Genomic DNA, 21,654 nt, shown 5'->3' with positions numbered 1-21,654 from the left:
GATATGCATCTCATCAGATTTAGCAGCTGTTATATTTCCAGTCTGGTTATTTTAAAGCTCTACTCCTACCTTACAGAAATCAGTAGTCATCCCTCGGTATCACAGGAGATGGGTTCCGGGACCCCCCTTGGATACCAGAACCTGTCGGTCAGCCCTCTGTATCCATGGATGCAAAACCCTTGCCTATGGAACACGGACTGTAATTAGAGGGCTAGTACTTCCCCTGTTTTCAGCAAGCTGGTCAATTAAACCAAAGAGAACCAGGAAAAAATCCCAAGTTTCCCAAAATACGAAGACACCCTGATGCCTTTACTGTCTGCAAATCTGAGATTGGAGTTGTAACTAAAAAAAGTACTTCAGTAGAGAGTGAATCTTTTTAACAATGGCAGCTAAAGCAGATTTAGGTCAGTGAGAGACCAAATAACTCATCATGTACTATATCTCAGTAGGATTTTCACGAGCTTTTATGTATCTGACAAACCTACCTTGCAGGTACCCCACTCCAACACTGCTAAAGTCAGACACCTGCTGCCTCTCTCTCTCCAGGAACAAGCTTCTGTGCTCAAGTTTAATTGATTAACATTCTCTCCCAGGAATTCAGAACTCCAAACCTAGTCACAGGACTGAGTGGTTTGGGGAAGAGATAACTGGAGTTGAGAGAAGTTCCACTGATGCCTGCTGCTGTTCTCAGAGCTTCCCAGCCTCCTGCTGTTTCTGAAACATTATTGTTCAATTCTGATTCGGATTCCATCTGGAAGTCAATAAATTACTTTCTGCTTAAGCCAGCCAGAACTAGTTTCTGTTGTTTGTACCCAAAAAAAAAAAGAACAGAAAAAAAAAACACACACAAAAAATTTAACAATACACTTCTTAAAGTAAATAATTATACTATATTTATGTTATATACATTCTTATACCTCTGAGATCTTAATGATATGCTATTATATACATCTGTATAAATGAGATCTAAAACTTAGACCTTCCCTTTGGCCTGAAGTATTAGCATAGCCTGAGACACTCTGCCTCTATTTTAGTTTCCATAAATTCTTCTTGCCAATTATCTTTCTAATCTATATATTCCAGGAATATACAAATTCATGCTTTAAAACATAACAGTGTAAACAATAATATAAACAAAGCCAATTTACAATGGAGCCGGAACTTCTATCTCAGCACAAGTGCCTTTTACATCTTATGCCTCAAATCTTTGGAATGTTAAAACAGGGCAAAATAATCTTTGGACGGGGCTTAAAGCAACATTGTGTCCCAAAGAACTATTTGCAATAACAAGAAAGCAGTCATTATGAATAATGGACTGAAAATATAAAACACCGCTTAGAATTAACATCACTGTTATCTGTACCAATAGAAATGTCTTCCTCCTACTGATGTTATTGTTCCCCTTCCCTTTCTCATAAATACCCAGTGCCTTTGTTTCCTAGTCAGAACACTGCTTGGGCTGCTGCCTGAATCAGTGCTTCCCGAATAGCTGTTCTTACTGATCTCAAATAAATGCTTGTTGCCTCTCACTTTGAAAGGCCATTTTATTTTAAACATTTGATCAGAATAAGGTTCAAACTGTTTGGCAAGGATTCAAGCTCTTTCTTAAACTGAGGCAATTAAAACCTTACACCTTCATCTCCTGCTATTAACTAATATATATCAGAGATAGCAGTCAAATAATCCGCTGACGCCCAAACATGCCATACTTTTCATCTTAGCTCCATCCCACCAGGATGGGAATCGTCCCTTTGTCCAGCATATATATCCGTGCTGTATACAATGCCAGTGGCCATCTTGGATATCACATTAAGTGTCACAGTGTCACAGTGCCTGTGTTCAAGTAACCCTTATTTTAGTTAATAATGGTGTCAAAGTGCAAGAGTAGTGATGCTGTCCATTTTTAGGGAACTGGTAAATCCATATGTATCCACTGAAAATGGTGTACTTACTGATACGAAACAATGCCAAAAAAATTAATGTCTGTGCTTGTGGAGGTATGCTTGCTGAGAATAAGTACATGTGTACATTTATTATTCAATAATTCATGCAAAACAAAACCCAGAAGGATACCGACAAAAATGTTAATAAGCTATTTATGAGTGATGGGATTTATAGGTGATTTCCACTTTTATCAGAAATTACTTTGTGAACTGCCAAACTCTGCACTGTACGATAGAAACATAATGTGAATCACATGAGCCACTTCAAGTTTTCCAATAGTCACTATGTAAATTAACATAGTTGTATTCAGTGACTATGGCTTATGGATAAGTGAAATGAATGACAGCAATAAGGGACAGGACGGAGAAATTGGGAATGCTTTTTAATGATGTACCGCTACTACCCAGGAAATACAGTGTTAAAATCGGACTTAGATTAACTGTAAATGTACACTGCAAACGATAGGGCAAAAAATATTAAAAGACATATAACTGATTATGTCAGGAGAGGAGAGAAAATGGAATCATATAAAACGCTTGATTAAAACCAAACAAAGCAGAAAGAGTGGGCGAAAGAAACAAAGAACAAGACACTGATAGAAGAAAGAAAAGCCACAGACTAGGAGAAAATATATGCAAAACACACATCTGATAAAGAATGTATATTCTAAATAGATAAAGAACTCTTACAACTCAACAATCAGAAACAAACAACCCAAATGAAAACTGGGCAAAGGATCTAAACAGACACCTCATCAAAGAAGACATACAGATGGAAACAAGTATATGAAAAGATGCTCAGCATCATGCGAACCTAAGGACTGCAAATTACAACAGTGAGGTAAGACTATAAACCAATTGGAATGACTAAAATCCAAAACAATGGTAACACCAAATACTGGTGAGGATGTGCAAATTTGCTGGTGGGAATGCAAAAATGCAACAGTCACTGTGGAAGACAGTTTGGCAGTCTCCTACAAAAGCTAGCACAGGCTTACTAAACGGATACAGCAATCATGCTCCTAGGCATTTACCCAATGGGCTGAAAACATATCCACACCAAACCCAGCACAAGTGTTTATAGCAGCTTATTCATAACTGTGACCCAACCAAGATTTCCTTCAATGGGTAAATGGATAAACAGTGGTACAATGAAATACTATTTAGCGATAAAAAGAAACAAGCTATTAAGCCACAAAATGGCATGGAGGAACCTTAAATGCATATTGCTAAGTGAAAGAAGCCAGCCTATAAAGACAACATACCGTATATGATTCCAACTACATGACATTCTGGAAAAGGCAAACCAAATTTAAAAAAAAAATAAAAAATCAGTGGATCCCAGGATTACAGCGGGAGAGGGAAGGGGTCAATAAGATGGAGCAGAGGGTATTTTTAGGGCACTGAAACTATTCTGTACAATACTGTAATGGCGGACACATTACATTCATTTGTGAAAAACAAAATGTGTAGATCCATATAAGGAGTCAAACCTAGTGTAAAATATAGACGTTAGCTAATAATAATATATCAATATTGGTTCATCAATTTAAACAAATGTATCACACTAATGCAAGATGCTAATAATAGGGAAAGCTGGGGTTAGGGGAGAGACAGTACATGTAAACCCTCTGTGTTCTTTCTGCACAATTTTTCTGTAAATCTAAAATTGCTGTATAAAGTCTACTGATTTAAAAGAAAAGAAATCCAAACCAGCTATCTATATTGAGAAAGTAGTCTTTCAAATACAAATTTGGACCAACAACTGAGAATAATCAGATAATTAAGGAAACAGCAGCAAATAAGAGAGGGACTATATAATTATACATTGAAAATTTTTTTTAAATTAGTATCTTCAGATATATTTGATTTGTTATTACCGCAAAAAAAAGGGGAGGCGGTAGCAGAATGCTCTTAAAATACAGCAATTAGCAATTACAGAAGACTTCGGTGAAAAATAAAAAATAACACTAAAAATTCAAAGGGCTGGTTGGTTATAAAGTCAAGATAAATTTCACGACATCTGGTATTCAATCAAAAATTACCAACCATGTAAAAAAGCAGAAAAGTATAATCCAAAGTGAAGACAAGTATACATGAAGAGAAACTGACATATGACAAAATTAGTAGGCAAGGACATTAAAGCTATCACACAAGTATTCCATATATTAAACTAAAGCAAAGATTGAACATGTTAGTAGAAATAAATAAATACCCATCCAAATGAAACTTCCAGAGATGAAAACTGTAACATCTGATGTGAAAAAAACAATTTCTGCATGGTATTAAATGGCAGATTAGACATTGTAGACAAAAGATTAGTGACATTAAAGATATAGCAATAGCTACTATCTAAACAAAACACAGAGAAAGAGGTAGAAGAAAAAAGAGCTGCATGGCAGTGAGGTGTGGGACGACTTCGAGCAGTCTGTATGTGTAATTGCAGCCCAGGGAGGAAAGCAGTGGATAGTTGAAAAAGCGTCTGAAAATTTTCCAAACTTGATATAAACTTATTCAACACGCAAAGATCCAAGAAGCTCAAGAAATCCCAATACAAGCAACAATAAGAAAACTACACCAAAGCACATCATAATGAGATTCCTTAAACCCATAATAAAGACAAAATCTTAAAAGCAGTTAAAGAAAAAGATATGTTACAGAAGATTAAAGGGTAACAGCAGATTTCCTGTCAGAAATAATGCAAACCAGAAGATACTGGAGCAATATCTTTAAACTACAGAAAGAGAAAAAAAAAAATCAATGTAGAATTCTATATCCAGAGAAAATGTGTTTCAAGAATCACCGCAAAATATACATACATTTTCAAATACACAAAGCTGAAAGAAGTTATCAGCAGCTGATCTCCCTGAACTATAAGAGATGCTAAGAAGGAAGGAAGGAAGGAAGGAAGGAAGGAAGGAAGGAAGGAAGGAAGGAAGGAAGGAAGGAAAGAAGGAAGGAAAGAAGGAAGGAAAGAAGGAAGGAAAGAAGGAAGGAAAGCAAGAAAGAGGGAGGCTCTGACCAAGGAAAACTGATAGCAGAGAGAAGTCTGGATCTAAACAAAGGAATTAAAGGCACCAGAAATGATAACCAAGTGGGTAAGTGTAACACATTTTTTCTTACTTTTCAAATCTCTTTGAAACGTAATTGAATCATTATAGCGAAAGTAATGACGATGTGTCTAAAGTTTATAACATATGGAAAACGTGAAATGTATGGCGACAATATAGCATAAAGGCCTGAAAGGAAGAAATAAAATTATGCTATTTTAAAGTCCTTATACTAAATGTGAAGTGATACAATAATCTTTGAAAAGACTGTAGTAAGTAAAACATATGTACTGTAAACCAAAAAGCAACTACAAAAATAGCAAAATAGTTACAACGAATAAAAAAGATTAAAAGGAAATTTTAAAAAAATACTAAAGCAATCTAAAGAAAGGCAGAAGAGGAGAAAAGGAACAAAGAACATGTGAGACAGAGAGAAAACAGCAACATGGTAGATTTAAAACCAATCATATGTGCTGCCTACAAGAAACCCACTTTAAGTGTAAAGACACAAAGAGATTAAAAATAAAAGAATGAAAAAAAGACTATAGCACCAATCAAAAGAAAGCTTCAGTGGCTATAAATACAAAGTTGATTTCAGAGGAAAGTATATCAGGACAACGGGAATCATTTCATGATGATTCTTTGAGAGCACATAACTGTAAATGTTCATGCATCTGAAACCTATGAAGCAAAACAGAATTTCAAGGAGAAACAGACAAATTTATAACTTGGAAGAATTCAATACTCCTCTCTCAATAATTGATAAAGTGGACAGAAAATCAGTAAGGATAAAGAAGACTTAAACTACACTATATTTTAAAGTGTATGTCGAAAACCAATTTAGGCCATATTTTGGGCTATAAAACACTGCCCAATAGAAAGTATTCATATGTTCTCCAAAAATAATAGAATTAAGTTAGAAATCAATAACAGAAAGACATCTGGAAAATTCCTAAATCTTTGGAAACTAAATTGCATACTTCTAAAAAACTAGTGGGTCAAAGAAATAAAAAGGAAAATCAGAAAATAACTTAAATAATGAAAATGAAAATACAACATATCCAATATGGGAGATGCCACTATTTAAGAGGAAATGAATAGCACTAAATACCTATAATAGAAAGTGAAAAAAAGTCTAAAATCAATTACCTCAGTAGTTACCACCTTAAAAAAAAAAAAAAAAAAAAAACCTAGGGGGAAAAAAAGCAAATTAAAACTAAAGAAAGCAGAAGACAATAATAAAGACCAGAGCAGAAATCAATAAAAAAGAAAACAAGAAAAACAACAGAAATCAATTATAGCTTCATGACTCTAATCTCTACCTATGTAATCACATGGTGTTTCCCAATTGTCTGTCTCTGTCTTCTTATAAAGACACCAGTCATGGGATTAGTGTCAACCCTAATGACCTCATCTTAACTTGGTTACATCTGCAAACTGTTTTCAAGTAAAGTCACATTCACAGATACAGGGGTTACGACGTCAACATGTTTTAGGGAGACATAAGTTAACCCATAACAGTGGGTACATAAAGTAAACAAGATTAGCTATGAGTTGATACCCACTAAAATTGGGTGATAGGTATAGGTAGGTTCATTATACCATCTTACTTTGTGGATGTTTAAAAGTTTCCATAATAAAAAATGTGTTGTTTTTCGTTTGTGTTTTAAAGCATGAGACAGATCTGTATTTGTACTTCACATAAACTATCCAGAACATGACCCCTTTTTGGTAAAATGCAGAAACACAAGTGCGTGTACGCACAAATATAAAAAGGATGGGAAAGACTAACGTCAAACCATTAAGAAGACTTTTCTGTGGAGCCTAATTGTATTGGGGGGTAAGAGAGTAAAAGGGTATTTTAACTTTTAACTCTGTACAGTACAATGTGTGTGTGTGTGTGTGTGTGTGTGTGTGCTTTAAACGAGCACAATGGGTGTTACTTTTGTACTTACATAGTAAGAAAATTATAAAACTACAGAAGGAAATAAGACTTAAATAGTAAATAAAAGAGACCTGCTTCCTAACCAGAAGCCTCAGTATGTCAATTCTTTCTTAATTAATCTACAAATCCAATGTTGTTCCAAATTGAAGCAAATATTTTTTTGGTGAGGGAGAGGGGTGAGAGGTGAGGTCTTGAAAAAAGTACTAACAATAGACACAAAAATAGCCAGAAAATACTGACAAGGAGAGTAATGAGGAATTCAACGCTAATCAAACTGTATATCATCATTATAAAGCTACAATAAAAATTCTGTATACTGGCAAAGAAATAAACAAATTAAATAAATAGAAGAAAATGCAGAAATGAATCTAAATACATCTGGTAATTTAGTAAATTATAAAGGTGCCATTTCAATAGGTGGGAAAAAATAAATTGCTCAATAAACGGTGCTGAGACAACTAGCCAACTGTAAAAATACAAATCTGGGTTTCTACTACGCTCATTTTCCAAAGTCACTTCCAGAAAGAGCAAAGATAATATGTTCAAAATAAAACCATAAAAGTACTAGGATAAACTGAGTAAATATTCTTACAACTCAGAGATAGGACTGCATTAAATAAAAACCTGAAATAATAAGATTATTACATTTAACTACACAAAAATTTAAAACCTAGGCAATGACCAAAAACACCAAAAATACTTCTGTCAAAGATAAACAAGCTGCCAAAAATACTGTAGTTTATAATTACTATCCCTAATGAGTTTTTCAAGTCACTAAGAAAAAAACCTAGTAGAAACATGGTCTAAAGAAAAGAACCGGCAATTCACAAAAAAAAGTATAAATGACCAACAGGCATGAAAAGATGTTTAATTTCACTAAAAACTACAAATTAAACAATTAGATTTTTTTGACCAGCAAAACAGGTCAAAAGGCAAAAACACTCAAAAAACTAAATCCTAGTGTTGATGAGAATATAAAGAGTTCAGTAACAACAATTTTTGAAGACAATTCAGCCATATCTATTAGTATTTTTAATAATCATGCCCTCTGACTTCATTTCATAGACTGTATGCCATGGAAATACTTGGAAAGGATACACAGAAATATGTATTTGAATGTCCATTATAGCATTGTTTCTAAAGGCAAAAACTTGGAAAGTAAAAATACCCATTGTCAGGAGTTAAATTGTATCTCCCTAAAAGACATGTTGAAGTCGTAACCCCTGTATCTGTGAACGTGACTTTACTTGAAAACAGTTAAGATGAGGTCATTAGTGTTGACACTAATCCCATGACTGGTGTCCTTATGAGAAGACAGACAGACAACTGGGAAACACCATATGATTACATAGGTAGAGATTAGAGTCATGAATCTCTAAGCCAAGGAGCAGCCATGACTGCCAGCCAATGCCAGAAGCTAGGAGAGGAACGCAGACGTTCTGTTCATTGCCTCCAGAAGGAATCGTCCTGGAGACCCCCAGCCTCCAGAAGTGTGCGAGAATAAATGTGTTTTAAGCCACCCAGTTTGTGGTACTTTGTTATGGTGGCCCTAGGAAACTAATACACCCATCAGTAAAGGTTAATAAGTTACAAGAAACTCATAAAATACAGGATGTAGTAATAAAAAGTATGCAATAAATATAAATGTACATGGAAATGTATGAAAGATATATCAATATAAGTGGAAAAGTTTAAATTTCAGAACAATATGTATAATACCATTTTTCTGGTAAATTTAAGAGAACATCTTTCTCCCCCTTCAACTCCTCTCTGAAATCCATCCATCTCCATCGCTGGCCAAGTCAAAGGGGAGCTAGGCTGCCTCCCTCTGTGATCCTGACCTGCACTGACAGCTTCCCAGATCTAATTCCACTCCCGAGGCCTCAATAACAACACCCTGCAAAAGGTTCCAAAAGCTCTAGTCCTACAAGTCCCACTCTCTAGCCATTTCCACTAGAAGGTTCTGTTGTCATCTGGAATACACAAAGCCAACTAAGTTTTTTCTTCACAATGTTTCTGGAATGTAGCCTTGGTATGGCAACTGGGTCTCATCTACCATGAACCTGGCCTGACTGGAGTGGCTGTCCCCTGGCACATGCTGAGTATTCAGACCACAGCAAGACACAGCAGGAAAAACATGCTCCGAGGGACAGATGTCCGCCTTGAGCACCGAGACCAAGGATTTACTACCCCTCATCATCCTGTTTTTGTTCCAAGTGCGGCTAGTATAATTCAGGATCCTCAGCAAGGCCACGTCTGCTGAGATAAGGTGTAAGAAAGTGTTTAGTAAACTTTAACCTTCTTATTATGAATAATAATTTCCAGTTTTTCCCATCTCTAGAGCCTTCCTATCTTGACACTTGTGAATCAAAAGACTGTGATTCCTTACTACTTAGGGACTAAGGCTGAACCCCTAAGTTTGAAGTTCAAGATCTTTCAAAATCAAAACTCAATTTACCCTTCCTTACCCTTCACTATCTCCTTAAGCAAATACCACTCTCAATGATAGCCAAACCATTCTAGTCAGTATTTCCAAACACTCCATGCACATTTTCTACTCAAAACTTGCTCACATATTTCCTTATACTGGAACCCAGCTGCTTCCTTGCTCCTGACACAAATTCTATAGGTGATTCAACTCTACAGGTGATTTAAGGTCCGTATGTTCAAGGCCCACAATGATGTATCAAATCCCACAGTGATATATATCTCTCTCCTATTATACAATTTTCTATTATAGACTGGCTTGTAAAATTGATGTTTTTGTGCATGACTTCTGTGTTCCCCAGCTATGCAGTAAACAACTGAGGGGTAAGCACTGGACCTCCCTTAGCCCTTCCATGTATTTCAAGATACTAGGAGGGTGTTCAATACTCAGTAAGTCCTCAATACTTGATCATGATGATACTGCATTTATGAAAATCAGGAAATCATTTGAGTTTCTGACTAGCTTTATGAATTACTTATAAATCAATTAGCGCCTTTACTATTATGAAAATTCATTAGGTATTTAGGTATCCTCTGATATTTTCATGGTAACAAAGTATTCACCATACTGGAGAGAGCATTTCACTTAAAATTTTTAATTTTGGCACGAAAGGTATGACAAATAAACAACTTCACCTGTATTTCAATACTTAAACAGGTTTAGCTTCTTCAAATCGAATGTAAAAGTATAACTTTAAAATGAAACTTGAAAACCATTTCACTGCCCTAAAATTACTGTATACTTGACTCGATAATTTCTATGTCCTCATATCATTTTTAACAACAGCATATGTTCCTGGTTGTCTTTCTTATTTCCCTGTTGTTTCAATTTATCTGACCTTTAATAAGTACTCCTTTTATGGGGACAAATTTCTGTAGTAAATCTTCAGGTTAAGTTAAAAATAAGTTTTAAAAAATCACTATGGCAGAGGAACCAAGGGCCAAGGATATTGAGGAACAATTAAACTAAGAGACAGTCACAGTAATTGAAATATGAAGTTACTGTAAATTTTTCATTTGGCTCTATTTTCTGAAGGGGACTTTTCTAGATTTGCCTCTTCAACATTACTCTACTCAATTATTTGTTCTTTCTAAAAAAGGGTCACAATTCCTCTAAAACACATTGATTCCAAAGTGAAATTGATGTTTTCTATTCAATTTCATTCTCCTATATTGAAAAAGGTGAGTTACAAATGGGAAAGTGGTGTAATCCTCTACTTCTAAGAATATTGATATGGATACAAAAAACGAAATATGCTTTTGTTACACTGTATTTATGAATATAGTTAAATATGCCAAGTGTCTTCTAATTACTAAACAATACTTACCACTTAAAAACACTACATTGTTGAGTCACACACCAGTAAGAATTGCATGTAACTATGTTACCGTGGACAAGACTGTAGGAACCCATTGTGCTTCCAGAATCTTTACAGTAAGTGAACTCTATCAATGATGCTGGGTCCTTCCCGATTGGATTAAAGCTATGACTCCTACACAGAATACTTTGTAACGAATATCAACTCTATGTGCTCTTTTCAACTTCAACTTTGAATTACTCCCCCAAATGACCAAGTCAGTTCACTACAACTATCGAGTCTAGCACTGAAACTAAAAACTTAAACTTGTTTTACCTTAAATAAGCAACAAAATGTAACACCTGACTATCATATCACTAACTCAATTTCATGTAAGAAATAAGTTCTAGATGGAATTGGTTAACAAAAGAGAGACTCTTAAAAACAACTCCATTTAATTAAAAGGTGCCATACTCCTCATAAACCAAAAATTCCTTGTAATTACAAGGAATAATAATAATCCAAAACTAGCTAAGGACTATTCTATTACTAATGTCTTTTAATGCTGTTCACCTGACTTTTTAAAGTAAAATGCTTATTAAATTGTGATGCTTAGAAAAAGGTGAGTTAGAAATGGGAATTTACAATGAAATGATTTGAAATTATCTACTTTTCACTTAGTTACATATTATCTTTGTCTCCACTGTGCAAAACACACGTATGCCAGATTGCAGAAGGCTGTTCTTTCCCTGCTACAGAGTCACTGGTATCGAGAATAGATAGAATGATGGAACATTAATGCTAGAAAGATTGGTGTTATCCTGTCTAACCCTCATTTTCAGATTAGGAAAGTGAGGCTCAGGAAGGTAGAGATTCCTGTTCACATTCACAATTAACTGGTGGCAGAGAATGAACTAAACTCAGGAACCCCTAACTCTTAATACCTGTAACCCTTTATTCCTCTTCAGTCAGCAGTCCGGGGGTGGGACTAAGGCTGCCCAGAAACCCTGAAACTCCCTGGAGTCTTGTTCCAGCTGGTGTGTAACTTAATTAACATTCTCCATAATTAACTGACTTTAAATAAAATTGTTAGAATTAATTTACCTAAATCAAAACAGATACAGTACAGAGTTCAAAACGCTACTTTAAAACCTCCTGCCACTAACAGGAAATCTAAACTGAGTAGGGAATAGCACTAACGATGACATTCTTTCACAAGCTTCTTCAAACTCACAGAACACTGTCAACTGTCGGCTGCTCTAAGTGCTTCACATACATTATTGCATGATTTTCTGAAATCCTTGACTAACACCATTTTACAACTCTAGACACTAAGGCTCATACTGGTTAAGATATTTTCCTATATTATAGAGCTAAGAATAATTGAAATAGGATTTATAACCCAGATCTGCTAGACTCTTCTAAATCTCCTCCTGAGTTTACAACCACCCTGTATGACACTTTTGTAGTCACCTTTTTCCTATATACCAGGCAAGGTTGCCTTTTCATCTTTGTATATTCCAAATCCATTGAATTTTAACCTTTTTTCCTTTCACATTACTTAAGATGAAATACATTCCCAGCCCTAACTTCCCACCAGTATTGCCTTATATCAGGCCTTCATCAAGACAACAATCCCTCAAGGCACCTTCTAAACCATTTAAGAGCTTTAGAACAGAAACAAAGGTTGTGTTGGAGTTATGGCCACCACCTATATTAGTTCACCAGCAGAATTAAACCTTTTTGTTCTCCTAATAAAAGAAGACTTAAATCCAGATACCATCTGCATTAAAAATAGGTTTTAACAACATGATCAAGTAAGACAAATGCTGAATGCACTCCTAAGGAATAAACAAGTTAGCAATTATAATTCTCAATCAAGAAGTATTCAGCGATCTGTATGCTAGATGTAATAGGAATTATATAAAAGACTACATAGGCATTACGTCTAATCTCCCAGAATTACATATAGGGTGAGAAAACAAACAAACAAAAACTAAAGAATCTAAGCAAGTTAAAACAAGTGCTAAGGAGCTAAAGGAAGATTAAAGTTGGTTAACAAAAATGGCTTCTGAAGTATCTCTAAATCTTGAAACAAACAAACCAGATGAGTATGTCAGGGAAAGGTAACAGTCAACAACATTACTAACCCCAAACCATCTGGACCAGAGAAGGTTGAAGACAGCTAGTATAAGGTTTTAGTTTTCACAACCCTTAATTTCTTATCAGGACTATATATACCGGTGCTGAAAAAAAAAAATGTATGCACATTTTAAGAAACGAAAAAACCATTTATATAATATATACCAGTAACAATAGATGATTACCGGTCACATTTGACTTCTGCAATTACAACAGGTGCTCAAAGTGGTTACCATCAGCGTCCAGACACTTCTGATTATGGCGAACTACTGCTTGAGCCACGTTGACCAAAGTATTAACATCGCTTAAAATGTGTGTACATTTTTTTGGCACCCCCGATATTAACCTCTACTTGGCAAGACGGCACATATTCTTTACAGAAACTAAAGTAAACCACCACCACATGACAGGCAACAAAACTAACTACAAAACAAGACCTGATAATCTTGTTTTTAACCCTTCTTAATTGCTCTCAGAAAATACTACCAGCAAATGAACTATTTTATGTAAAAGTACATAACATATATTTACATAGTGCATATAACTTTAAATGAAACCTCAGCTTTCACAAACTCTATTTTTAAAAACTGTGTCAAAACAATAGATTTACTGAAGATTCACCTCCTCCATGAAACCAACCACCAATTTAGAGTCTCATTAACATCTAGGCATATGTACATCTAATGAGCTCTGCATACTTGTTGGAGGTTACTTGCCTTTATACCAATTCCCTTCCATCACCCCCCTTATCTAAGGGGGGTGAAATCCTACTGGAGTCTTTTTAATTGCCCTTGAATTCCCACCCGCACTGCCTTGATTCAGGCCCTCCTCAGATTTCCCGTGGACTACTGTAACCACCTATCTGATCTCCTTTGTCTTCACTCTCACAATCCTCAATCCACCTTCTATTGTGCCTCCGCACCTTTCTCCCTCAACTTTCCAAAAGTCCAATCTGATCTGGTGGTTCCCCACGACTAGCGCAATACTGCTCCAACTGTTATCTCTCCTACATCTACAAAATACACGTTCATCTTAGGAGTTACAGTAATGCTGTACTAAAAGGAGTGGTTTTAATTTAACTTCAACTCACAGAATATAGACCAAAGACTGAGGGAAACCTATTAACATTTCCAATGTGCTTCAGGATTACCCTATTAGAAAAGAGCGGGCATCAGCAGTGGTTCTCAAACTGTGACACGTTATTCTATTCAGTCTGCTCAGACTAGAAATGCCCAAGTTCCACATCAGACCCACTGAATTTGAACATTACCTAGGAATCTGGCCTAGTTATGTGCATTTGCAATAATTTGCACATAATTCCGATGCATACCCAAGCGGAAACCCTCCTTGATCCATAACATACCATTAGTAGGTCCCTTGACTTTCCAAGATGTTTTAGACCTCGGATCAACCTGGCGGGGTACCTAACCAATCTTAAATATTCAGGTATAGCCCATTCTAAAAAAACTTTTACTCATCCTCTGTTTCGATCCCCTAAACCTTTATAAAAATAATAGCATCTATACATTTACATACAGTCCTTCTAATCCACAACCCCCTCCAAGAGATAGTATCCATAATTTAGAGATGAGAAAACCAACTCTAGGATAAGGAGCTTAAGAAACTTGCCCTAAGTGATCATATGAATTTGAACCCCCATCTGCTGACTACAAAGCAAAGACATTTTCCAATGTGACATGCAACCTCTTACACATCACTCTGAAGAACTGACTTACTCATCAGTTTACACATTTCCCTTTTCAAACACTGTAAGCTCCCTGAGGGCAGGCATCAACCCTGGTTTTGACCTCAGCATTTAGTTACTCAAAACTTATTTGTTGAGTAAGAGAAGGAATGAAACTCCTTGAGAGTTGGCACCATGACTACGATTCTGAATACACTTCTTGCTTAACAAATGTGGTCTGATCAGTAAATCTTATTGCTGGATTTTTTTTTTTTTTTTTAATAAACTGTGTTTCAGTACTGTTTTAACTACAAAAACTGCGTAGTCATCAAACGGAAAAAAAGATGGTTCCAAAAAATTAATATATCATTCTTACATTACTCTCCAATAACTGGAGAGGTCAAATATTGAAGTTTATCTTCGAAATAATTTCATACCAGAAGAGCAGATAACAGTGTGGTTTTATATGACAGAAATTCAAAAGGTAAAGTTGATTAATAGATGACATAAAGAAATTGAGCACTGAATACAGAAAGCCTATTCAGCAACCAACTCACACTAAACCAGTAAGCAACACTCTCTTTCTCTAGCACAGCATTCTTCCACACCTGCCATTTATTGAAACCAGTAAACAGTACAGGTAAGCACAGAGCAATTAGTCAGTGTACTTGCGTATAAATGCAATGTCCTTCCTGCCTAAAGCTAATGTGTCTGGTATGTAAAACACAGTCACAAACTACTTCCTTTCTGACACAGATTACATAGCAAATGTAATAAACCAGCAAAATTTTAATTAGTTTTCATTTGCAGATAATTTAACATTTAAAGTGCTGGAGATTTTCCTAAATTGAAAATATGCAAAAATTAGTGGTGCTTTAAGAATCTCACACTTTTTCATTATATCTGGTTTTGGTAAAAAAAAAGTTATTATTTCTTTAACTTTTAGAAATAATAACAAGGAAGAACAAACCCTTCTCAAACAACATGATGTAGTGGAAAGTACACAGGCTAGGCATCAAGAGTCCTGGTTTTCTAGTTCTGGTTACATTACTAAATTGCTGTGTGACTTAGGGCTCACTGGCTCAGTTTTCTCATTTGTTTAAAAAAGCTGGTGGAGGCGGGGAGGGAAACTTAAATATCTTTACAGTTGTTTACTAAATTCTGATTTTAAGCCACTCCTACTTAATTTTTCTAATCAGTAAACTCAAAATATGTTCCTTACGGTCTAACTTCTAAAAAATGAGACACATCTGAATCGCCTGTAATAAATGGTTCAATCTCCAACTGGATGGGACAGAATACAAAGGATAGACTCCTATAAAGTTAACAATTAATCCGGTAACTTTCCAGAAATTGTCTAGTTCTAATTTCTTAAACAAGCAGGTGTAGCCTGGTTTGACATATTTAACACTACTAAGAAAAGTTGTAAAACTGCTCTGTTGACATTTCTGTAGGTGTTTCCTGGGTTCCAGTGGCACATATTCTGCAGGTGCTAACAAGCAAAGGGGGAAGAAATGGACTCAGCGTTGCAACAAACTCAACCACAGTTCAACCCAGCCACCGCAGTAAGATGCAGCCTGACAAGGCCTACACCACAGGGCAGAACCTTCCCACCCCTAGGAGCGCCGGCAGCCAATGTAATGAATGCTTCCGTCAACAACACACATTCCCCTTCCCACAGCAGAACTGCTCGCTCCCAACCCGCCATCTGGGGTCGGAACAGGCCGCACAACACCAATCTAAGAATCATTCTCAGGCCCCAAAAGGCCAAGAACTACTAGAGACTGCGGTTCCCCTGCGCATGGCGGTGGGGAGAGCAGTACCTCCTCCCACCAATGCAAAAATAAATAAATAAATAAAATCAGTGGGGAGGACAGTAGAAATCAGGCCTGGGCGAGAACGCTGGAGAAACAAACCCTGCTTCTCTGCAATGGGGAACAGTAGCAGTTCCTGCACTCCTTTTGCACCCATGCCCTCCACATCATTCCCTCCTGAGATCCTAAACAGGGACTGAAAACCACCGTGTGGTCCGCTTCATTCATATTTGGGTTTCATTTCCTAACCCACCCACTCCTGAAACCTCTGGCACTGTGAAGGATGGTACCCCCTGATCAAGCGGTAGGAGGTGAAGCGAGGGTCAGGACAGGGGCCGGGTTGCTAAGATCCTGCAGCTCGTGCAATAAAATCGCCTTTGGGCCTGAGAGTCAAGTTTGCACCAGCAGCAAAGGCGGAGGGCCGGGCCAAGCAGGGCTCCAAGACAGGCCTGCGGAGGTGACACTTCCCTGCTCCCGGTCAGCTCCGGGTGGCGGCGTTCGGCTGCCGGGGCCCGCACTGCCCGCACCTAGGGAGCGGGGCCAGGGGGCCCGTGCGGGGCCGGGAGAAGGCCTGGCCAGCAGCCGGACCCTCCCCGCGCCGCTCCCGCCTCCATCCCCACTCCCACTTCCCGGCCCGGGCCCGTGAAGTAACGTCGGTGGTGGCGACGCGGGTCTCGACCACTGACCACACATTTCTTGCCGAGGAAGGTGAAGAGGGACTCGTTCTCCTGCGGGGTGAGCAGCAGGGACCCCACGTTGGTGACCCTCCGCGGCGGCGGCTGCTGCTGCTGCTGGCCGGAGCTCATGGTGTCGCCGGCGGGGCTGGGAGTCCAGGTCCGTGTCCTCCGGCGAGTGGGCGAGCGCTCGTCCCCCCTCTCGGTGACAGGGGCGGGAGGAGGGGAGTCAGAGGCGCAGCATCTCGCTCAACTCCTCCGGCGCCGGGAGGAGGAGGGAGGCCACGGGAAGGAGGAGCCGACGGAGGGCCGCGCGGAGTAAGGGAAGCTCCCAACTCCCGCCCGGCTGGGCTCTGGCCGGATGGTCGTTGCCCTCGCACTCCGGCGACTGCGCTAAACTCCCAACTCCTCCTCCAACCCTCCTCCCGCGGCAGCGGCAGCGGCGGCGGCGGCAGCCGCACAATCCAACATGGCAGCGGGGGCGGGCGAGACCACAAGACGCAGGACGCGGGGGAGCGCGCCGGAAACTCGGCTGCGGGCCGGGCCGGGCCGGGGAGGAACCGCCCCTCCGCACGCGCCGCCGGCCTCGCCGCGCCGGCCCCGAGCCCCGCCCCTTCCGGCCGAGGCGCGGGCTGCGCGGTCCGACGCGAGACTGTGGTGGCGATTGCGGGACCCGCTTCTAGTGTCGCTCGGTCGCTGCGGCCCAGCGGCTGCTGTCTGGAGCGAAGAGGACGCTCGGCTCCGGCACCGAGCTGCCGGTCCCTCTGTCACAGACGTACACCTTTGCGAAGAGTCTGTGCGGACCCAGGCCCCCTCCCCGGAATGGCTCTGATTTCTGGGCGCGGAAACCGGATGCTCCCACCGCACGGCCAGAAGGTCTGGAATGGGGAGACGGGACACTGAAGAGAAGTGACGTGTCCCCGGTGCTCCTCGCCGGTTTCGGTCAGAGCCGCAGGTGCCTGGGGTTTCTTAAACTCGGTCCGGACTTCAATAGAGGGAGTGGAGGAACAAACAGGCCTCACCCAGTATTGGGAAAGGGAGGTCTTGCTGATGGATGTTACAGGAAACAAACGCGCTTAGATTTCTACCGTCCGCCCGGCGTCTCACATAGGATGAGTGTGTCTGTCACATGTAAATCCAAGATCTTTTCTTTACGGGTCCTGAACACGCATTTTTACCCGTCTTGTGAATTGAAAAAGATTCCTTTTTTAGCTTCTCATCTTTTTGTTTCTCTCAAACCCCGAAGACCTTGTTTTCTTCTTAGCCAAAATGACTGTGCCCGTTTGGGGATGTCTGTCACACAGGAAAATACATCATCTGGTTTAATCGTCAGAAGTAAATCTCAGGAATGAAAAAAAAAAGAAAAACTCGTATACCTCAAAATATTGAAAGTTACTTAAGATAAACTCTTCGGTTCAATAAGTTTAATGTTCAACTTTTAAAACGAAATTTTGGAATATGGAAATGATAAATACTGCCCACAACACTGAATTAGAATAAGCATCTGACTTCTCCACTTTAAACAAATCAGCGTTTATTGCATAAACTTTAACCATCATGTTTGCTAATTACTCAATTTCAATAAACAAAGTTACCATATATTAAATTTAAGCCATCCTATGCCAAATAAAATTGGATGAAACTAATTGATTTTAACATCTCTGATAGCTTCCAATACAAATCTCGGATGTACTAAACAGATTGATAAACCATTATCAGTGCACTTTGAAAATATGAAACCCAACTGCCCTTAATGAAGTTAGCTAAGTAGGAAAAAATTGACAAAGGTAAATGCGGTCAGGTAGTCCTGGGAGTCCTCACACAAAATATGGATATTTCAAAATTACATTTGATTAATAACATTATGGAAAATGTGATTTTTAAAAAGCGAGTGGACTTTTAATAAAATAATTCAGTTTAGAAAAACAATGGTAGAAATGTCAACCTGGAGTTTCCTCTGAATTACAGAGCTAATAAAATAACCTAGAAGCTAAAGCAGTTAGTCTTGTATCAAATTTGAGGCTCCTATAAATTAAAACCACAGTAACAGTGGAAAGCATTAGAAATGCTTGAGAAATGATAGAAATTAGATCCTTAGTATTTTCAAACCAGGGAACCAGGATAGTAACAAAAATAAAGGCTTCACATAGGCCTAAGTTGGAGTTTTTGTTCTGCCATTCACAACCTTGTGGATTTTGGACAAGTTGCTTCTCTAAGTCTTAGTTTCCTCATCCGTAAAATAGAAAATAATTTCTATTTGATAAAGGTATAGTATAAACATAATTAAACCTACCTCAGAGTTGTAAAACTTACTAGGATAACAATGTAAAGTACCTGCTACATCATGGTTACTCAAATATTACTTGTCTGTCACTGACCATCATTACCTATGGTCTACTTACCTTCTCTTAGCTACAGGTTCAAGAGTTGAGTTGAAATGGGTGTTTTTATCGTTATTTTATCTAAACCTGATACTTTGAAAACTGTCCTTCCTATTTAGAACTCTGCGTCATTCTTCAAATATATAGTGAATTTGGGGTATCACTTCTTTTTGTTTGCAGAATTTCTAATTAGGGTATATGTTATGTCACATAGGCTCTATGTCTCAGTATGCCAAAATTACAAAGCTTTTAAAACTAGAAATCTAGAGACAGAATCATATTAGTTTCTAATTAATAAAAAGGGAATGAGCAATTTTTATGTTAGAATGCCCGCTTTTAAAACTTGTCCACCAAACCATTTTGAAGATAGTAGAAAGATGTGGAAGAGGGCTGTGAAAAAGAAGCTATGGGAGGATAGGTGAACGGACAGTAACTATGAGTTGAAGAATCTATCCCATATGGAGAATTACTGGCTTCCAGTCATTTCACAACCTTTTGTTAGTCTAAACTGTTTATTGTTTTAATTACTTTTTTCCTTTGAGAAAATTTTTTAAAATCTTATGTTTCTAAGTGAAATTTTCTGACCATTTGCCCGGTTCTTTTTTTCTTTAGAAATGAAGATGGAAAATTATAACCACCACAGGCTTTTTTCTCAAGCCCAAACTGCTTCTTTAGCTTTTCCTCAAAATTTTAAATATGGTATTTTGTCCACAAAATTACAGTCTAAGTTCTTATTTTCTACTCCTTCATTGTTACTTTTGCTTTTATCTGGGCTTTTTTCGACTCCTTGTTCTTAAAATGTGGAAAATATAAGTGTGAACACTAAATATGCCTTCATTATTCTTTGGGACACGTGCACAGACAATATTTGGGGTTATCCCCCTTCCTATGCATTACAAGGATTCTATTTTTCCATGTTCATCGTGAGACCGAGCAGTACTGGCTCTATTTGTTTGAAAAGTTTTAGCAAGTCCTTTCTTTCTTTCATTCTTGATAGCATATCCTCTCTTCAGCCAAACACAAGACATCTTTCTCTGTTTTCTTTGGCAAGTTATTTTCTTATCTCAAATTCTTTTTACCCAGTTTGAGAAATTGGATTTGATCCAGGAAATAAGAAGGATTCTATTTCCCTTCAACTGAGTATGGTGAAGTTTGTAACCTAGGTTAAGAATACTGTAGGGATTTTATCTTTATATACATGTAAAATGCACATGCTGTATTATGAATACCACTAAGAAGGCAATTTTTAAAAGTTCTTCCACTTGACTTTCTTTGATTCAGAATCTATTCTAGTACTTTCATTTTCTTCTTTCTTTGTTACGATTCTTTAAGCTACAGTCCTCATATTTTAACAGAAAACATTAGGATAGCTTATTTATGGAAAGGAGGGCATATTTTCAGATGCATTCCCTGCCGTTATTATACATTGCAAATTTCTCCTGTCCTGGTCCTTTGTTTATCCCCTTTACTTCTTTACAAATATCATTGTACTGTTACAAATCCTCTGAAACACCCTGTTCCCCTTGGTAATATTAATAATTTAAACTGTAGTGACACCCATCATTGTAGGGGAATATAGAGGCAGCTGCACCCAGGGATCTTGGCATTCAGCAGCCGTGGCCAATTACCAGGACTGACTTAACTATTACTGCTTGACTGGCAGAACTGAGTTATAGAGACAACAGCAGCGAACACTGATAATGGCAAGGGGGTGATTGTCCCTTCTCCCATGCAACCTTCAGGTGTCATGGGTTTAGAATGTTCACATTGTAAAATATCTTCACATTTTCATGTAAATGTTGCATTTGGCAGTGTTTAAGAGAATTTGTCTTAGTACTTGTTTTCCCAAGTTATATGTTGAGTGTTTTAATTTTCATCAACTAAAATCTTGAAAAGTAAGCTACTAAACTGTTTTTCTCTTTCTCTCCCTTTTCAATTAATTTTGAATACAAGCCTCTTTGGGACTTTCTTTTTTAGGAATGGATAGTTTATTTACAACCCATTCTGATTTCTTAGTGATGTTAATGGAACATTAAATTCTTACTTATGGTAGTGAATTACCAGTGATGGTAACTACCACGATATGGCCTATTCTCCAGATACCTAATGCATGCCTTTATGCAAGAAATTATTTGAAGAACTAAGTATGTTGTAGTTCCCAAGATGCTGCTCACTAGTTTTCTCTCTCCTGTTCCTTAACTATAATGAATATTCAATGGCTTTCAATTTAATTATT

The 21,654-nt window shown here is 38.0% G+C and overlaps 1 protein-coding gene across 3 annotated transcripts in view; it reads right to left on the bottom strand.

Annotated features, from left to right (window-relative positions):
• WASL (WASP like actin nucleation promoting factor) overlaps window positions 1–17,511 on the bottom strand; it is a 63,743-nt gene extending 46,232 nt beyond the window's left edge. The window contains exon 1 of one of the 3 annotated variants that reach the window (XM_019750059.2): window positions 17,050–17,511. In XM_019750059.2, coding sequence (XP_019605618.1) covers window positions 17,050–17,169 — 120 coding nt within the window. In that variant the 5' untranslated portion in view covers window positions 17,170–17,511. The remainder of the gene's footprint in view (window positions 1–17,049) is intronic. The other 2 variants (XM_019750058.2, XM_019750060.2) reach the window with 2 other exon arrangements.
• Between the last annotated feature and the right edge of the window lie 4,143 nt (window positions 17,512–21,654).

The sequence above is a fragment of the Rhinolophus sinicus genome, linkage group LG11 (genome assembly GCF_036562045.2).
Source record: "Rhinolophus sinicus isolate RSC01 linkage group LG11, ASM3656204v1, whole genome shotgun sequence".
Classification (NCBI taxonomy): domain Eukaryota; kingdom Metazoa; phylum Chordata; class Mammalia; order Chiroptera; family Rhinolophidae; genus Rhinolophus; species Rhinolophus sinicus.
This window is presented reverse-complemented; position numbering and strand designations above follow the sequence as displayed.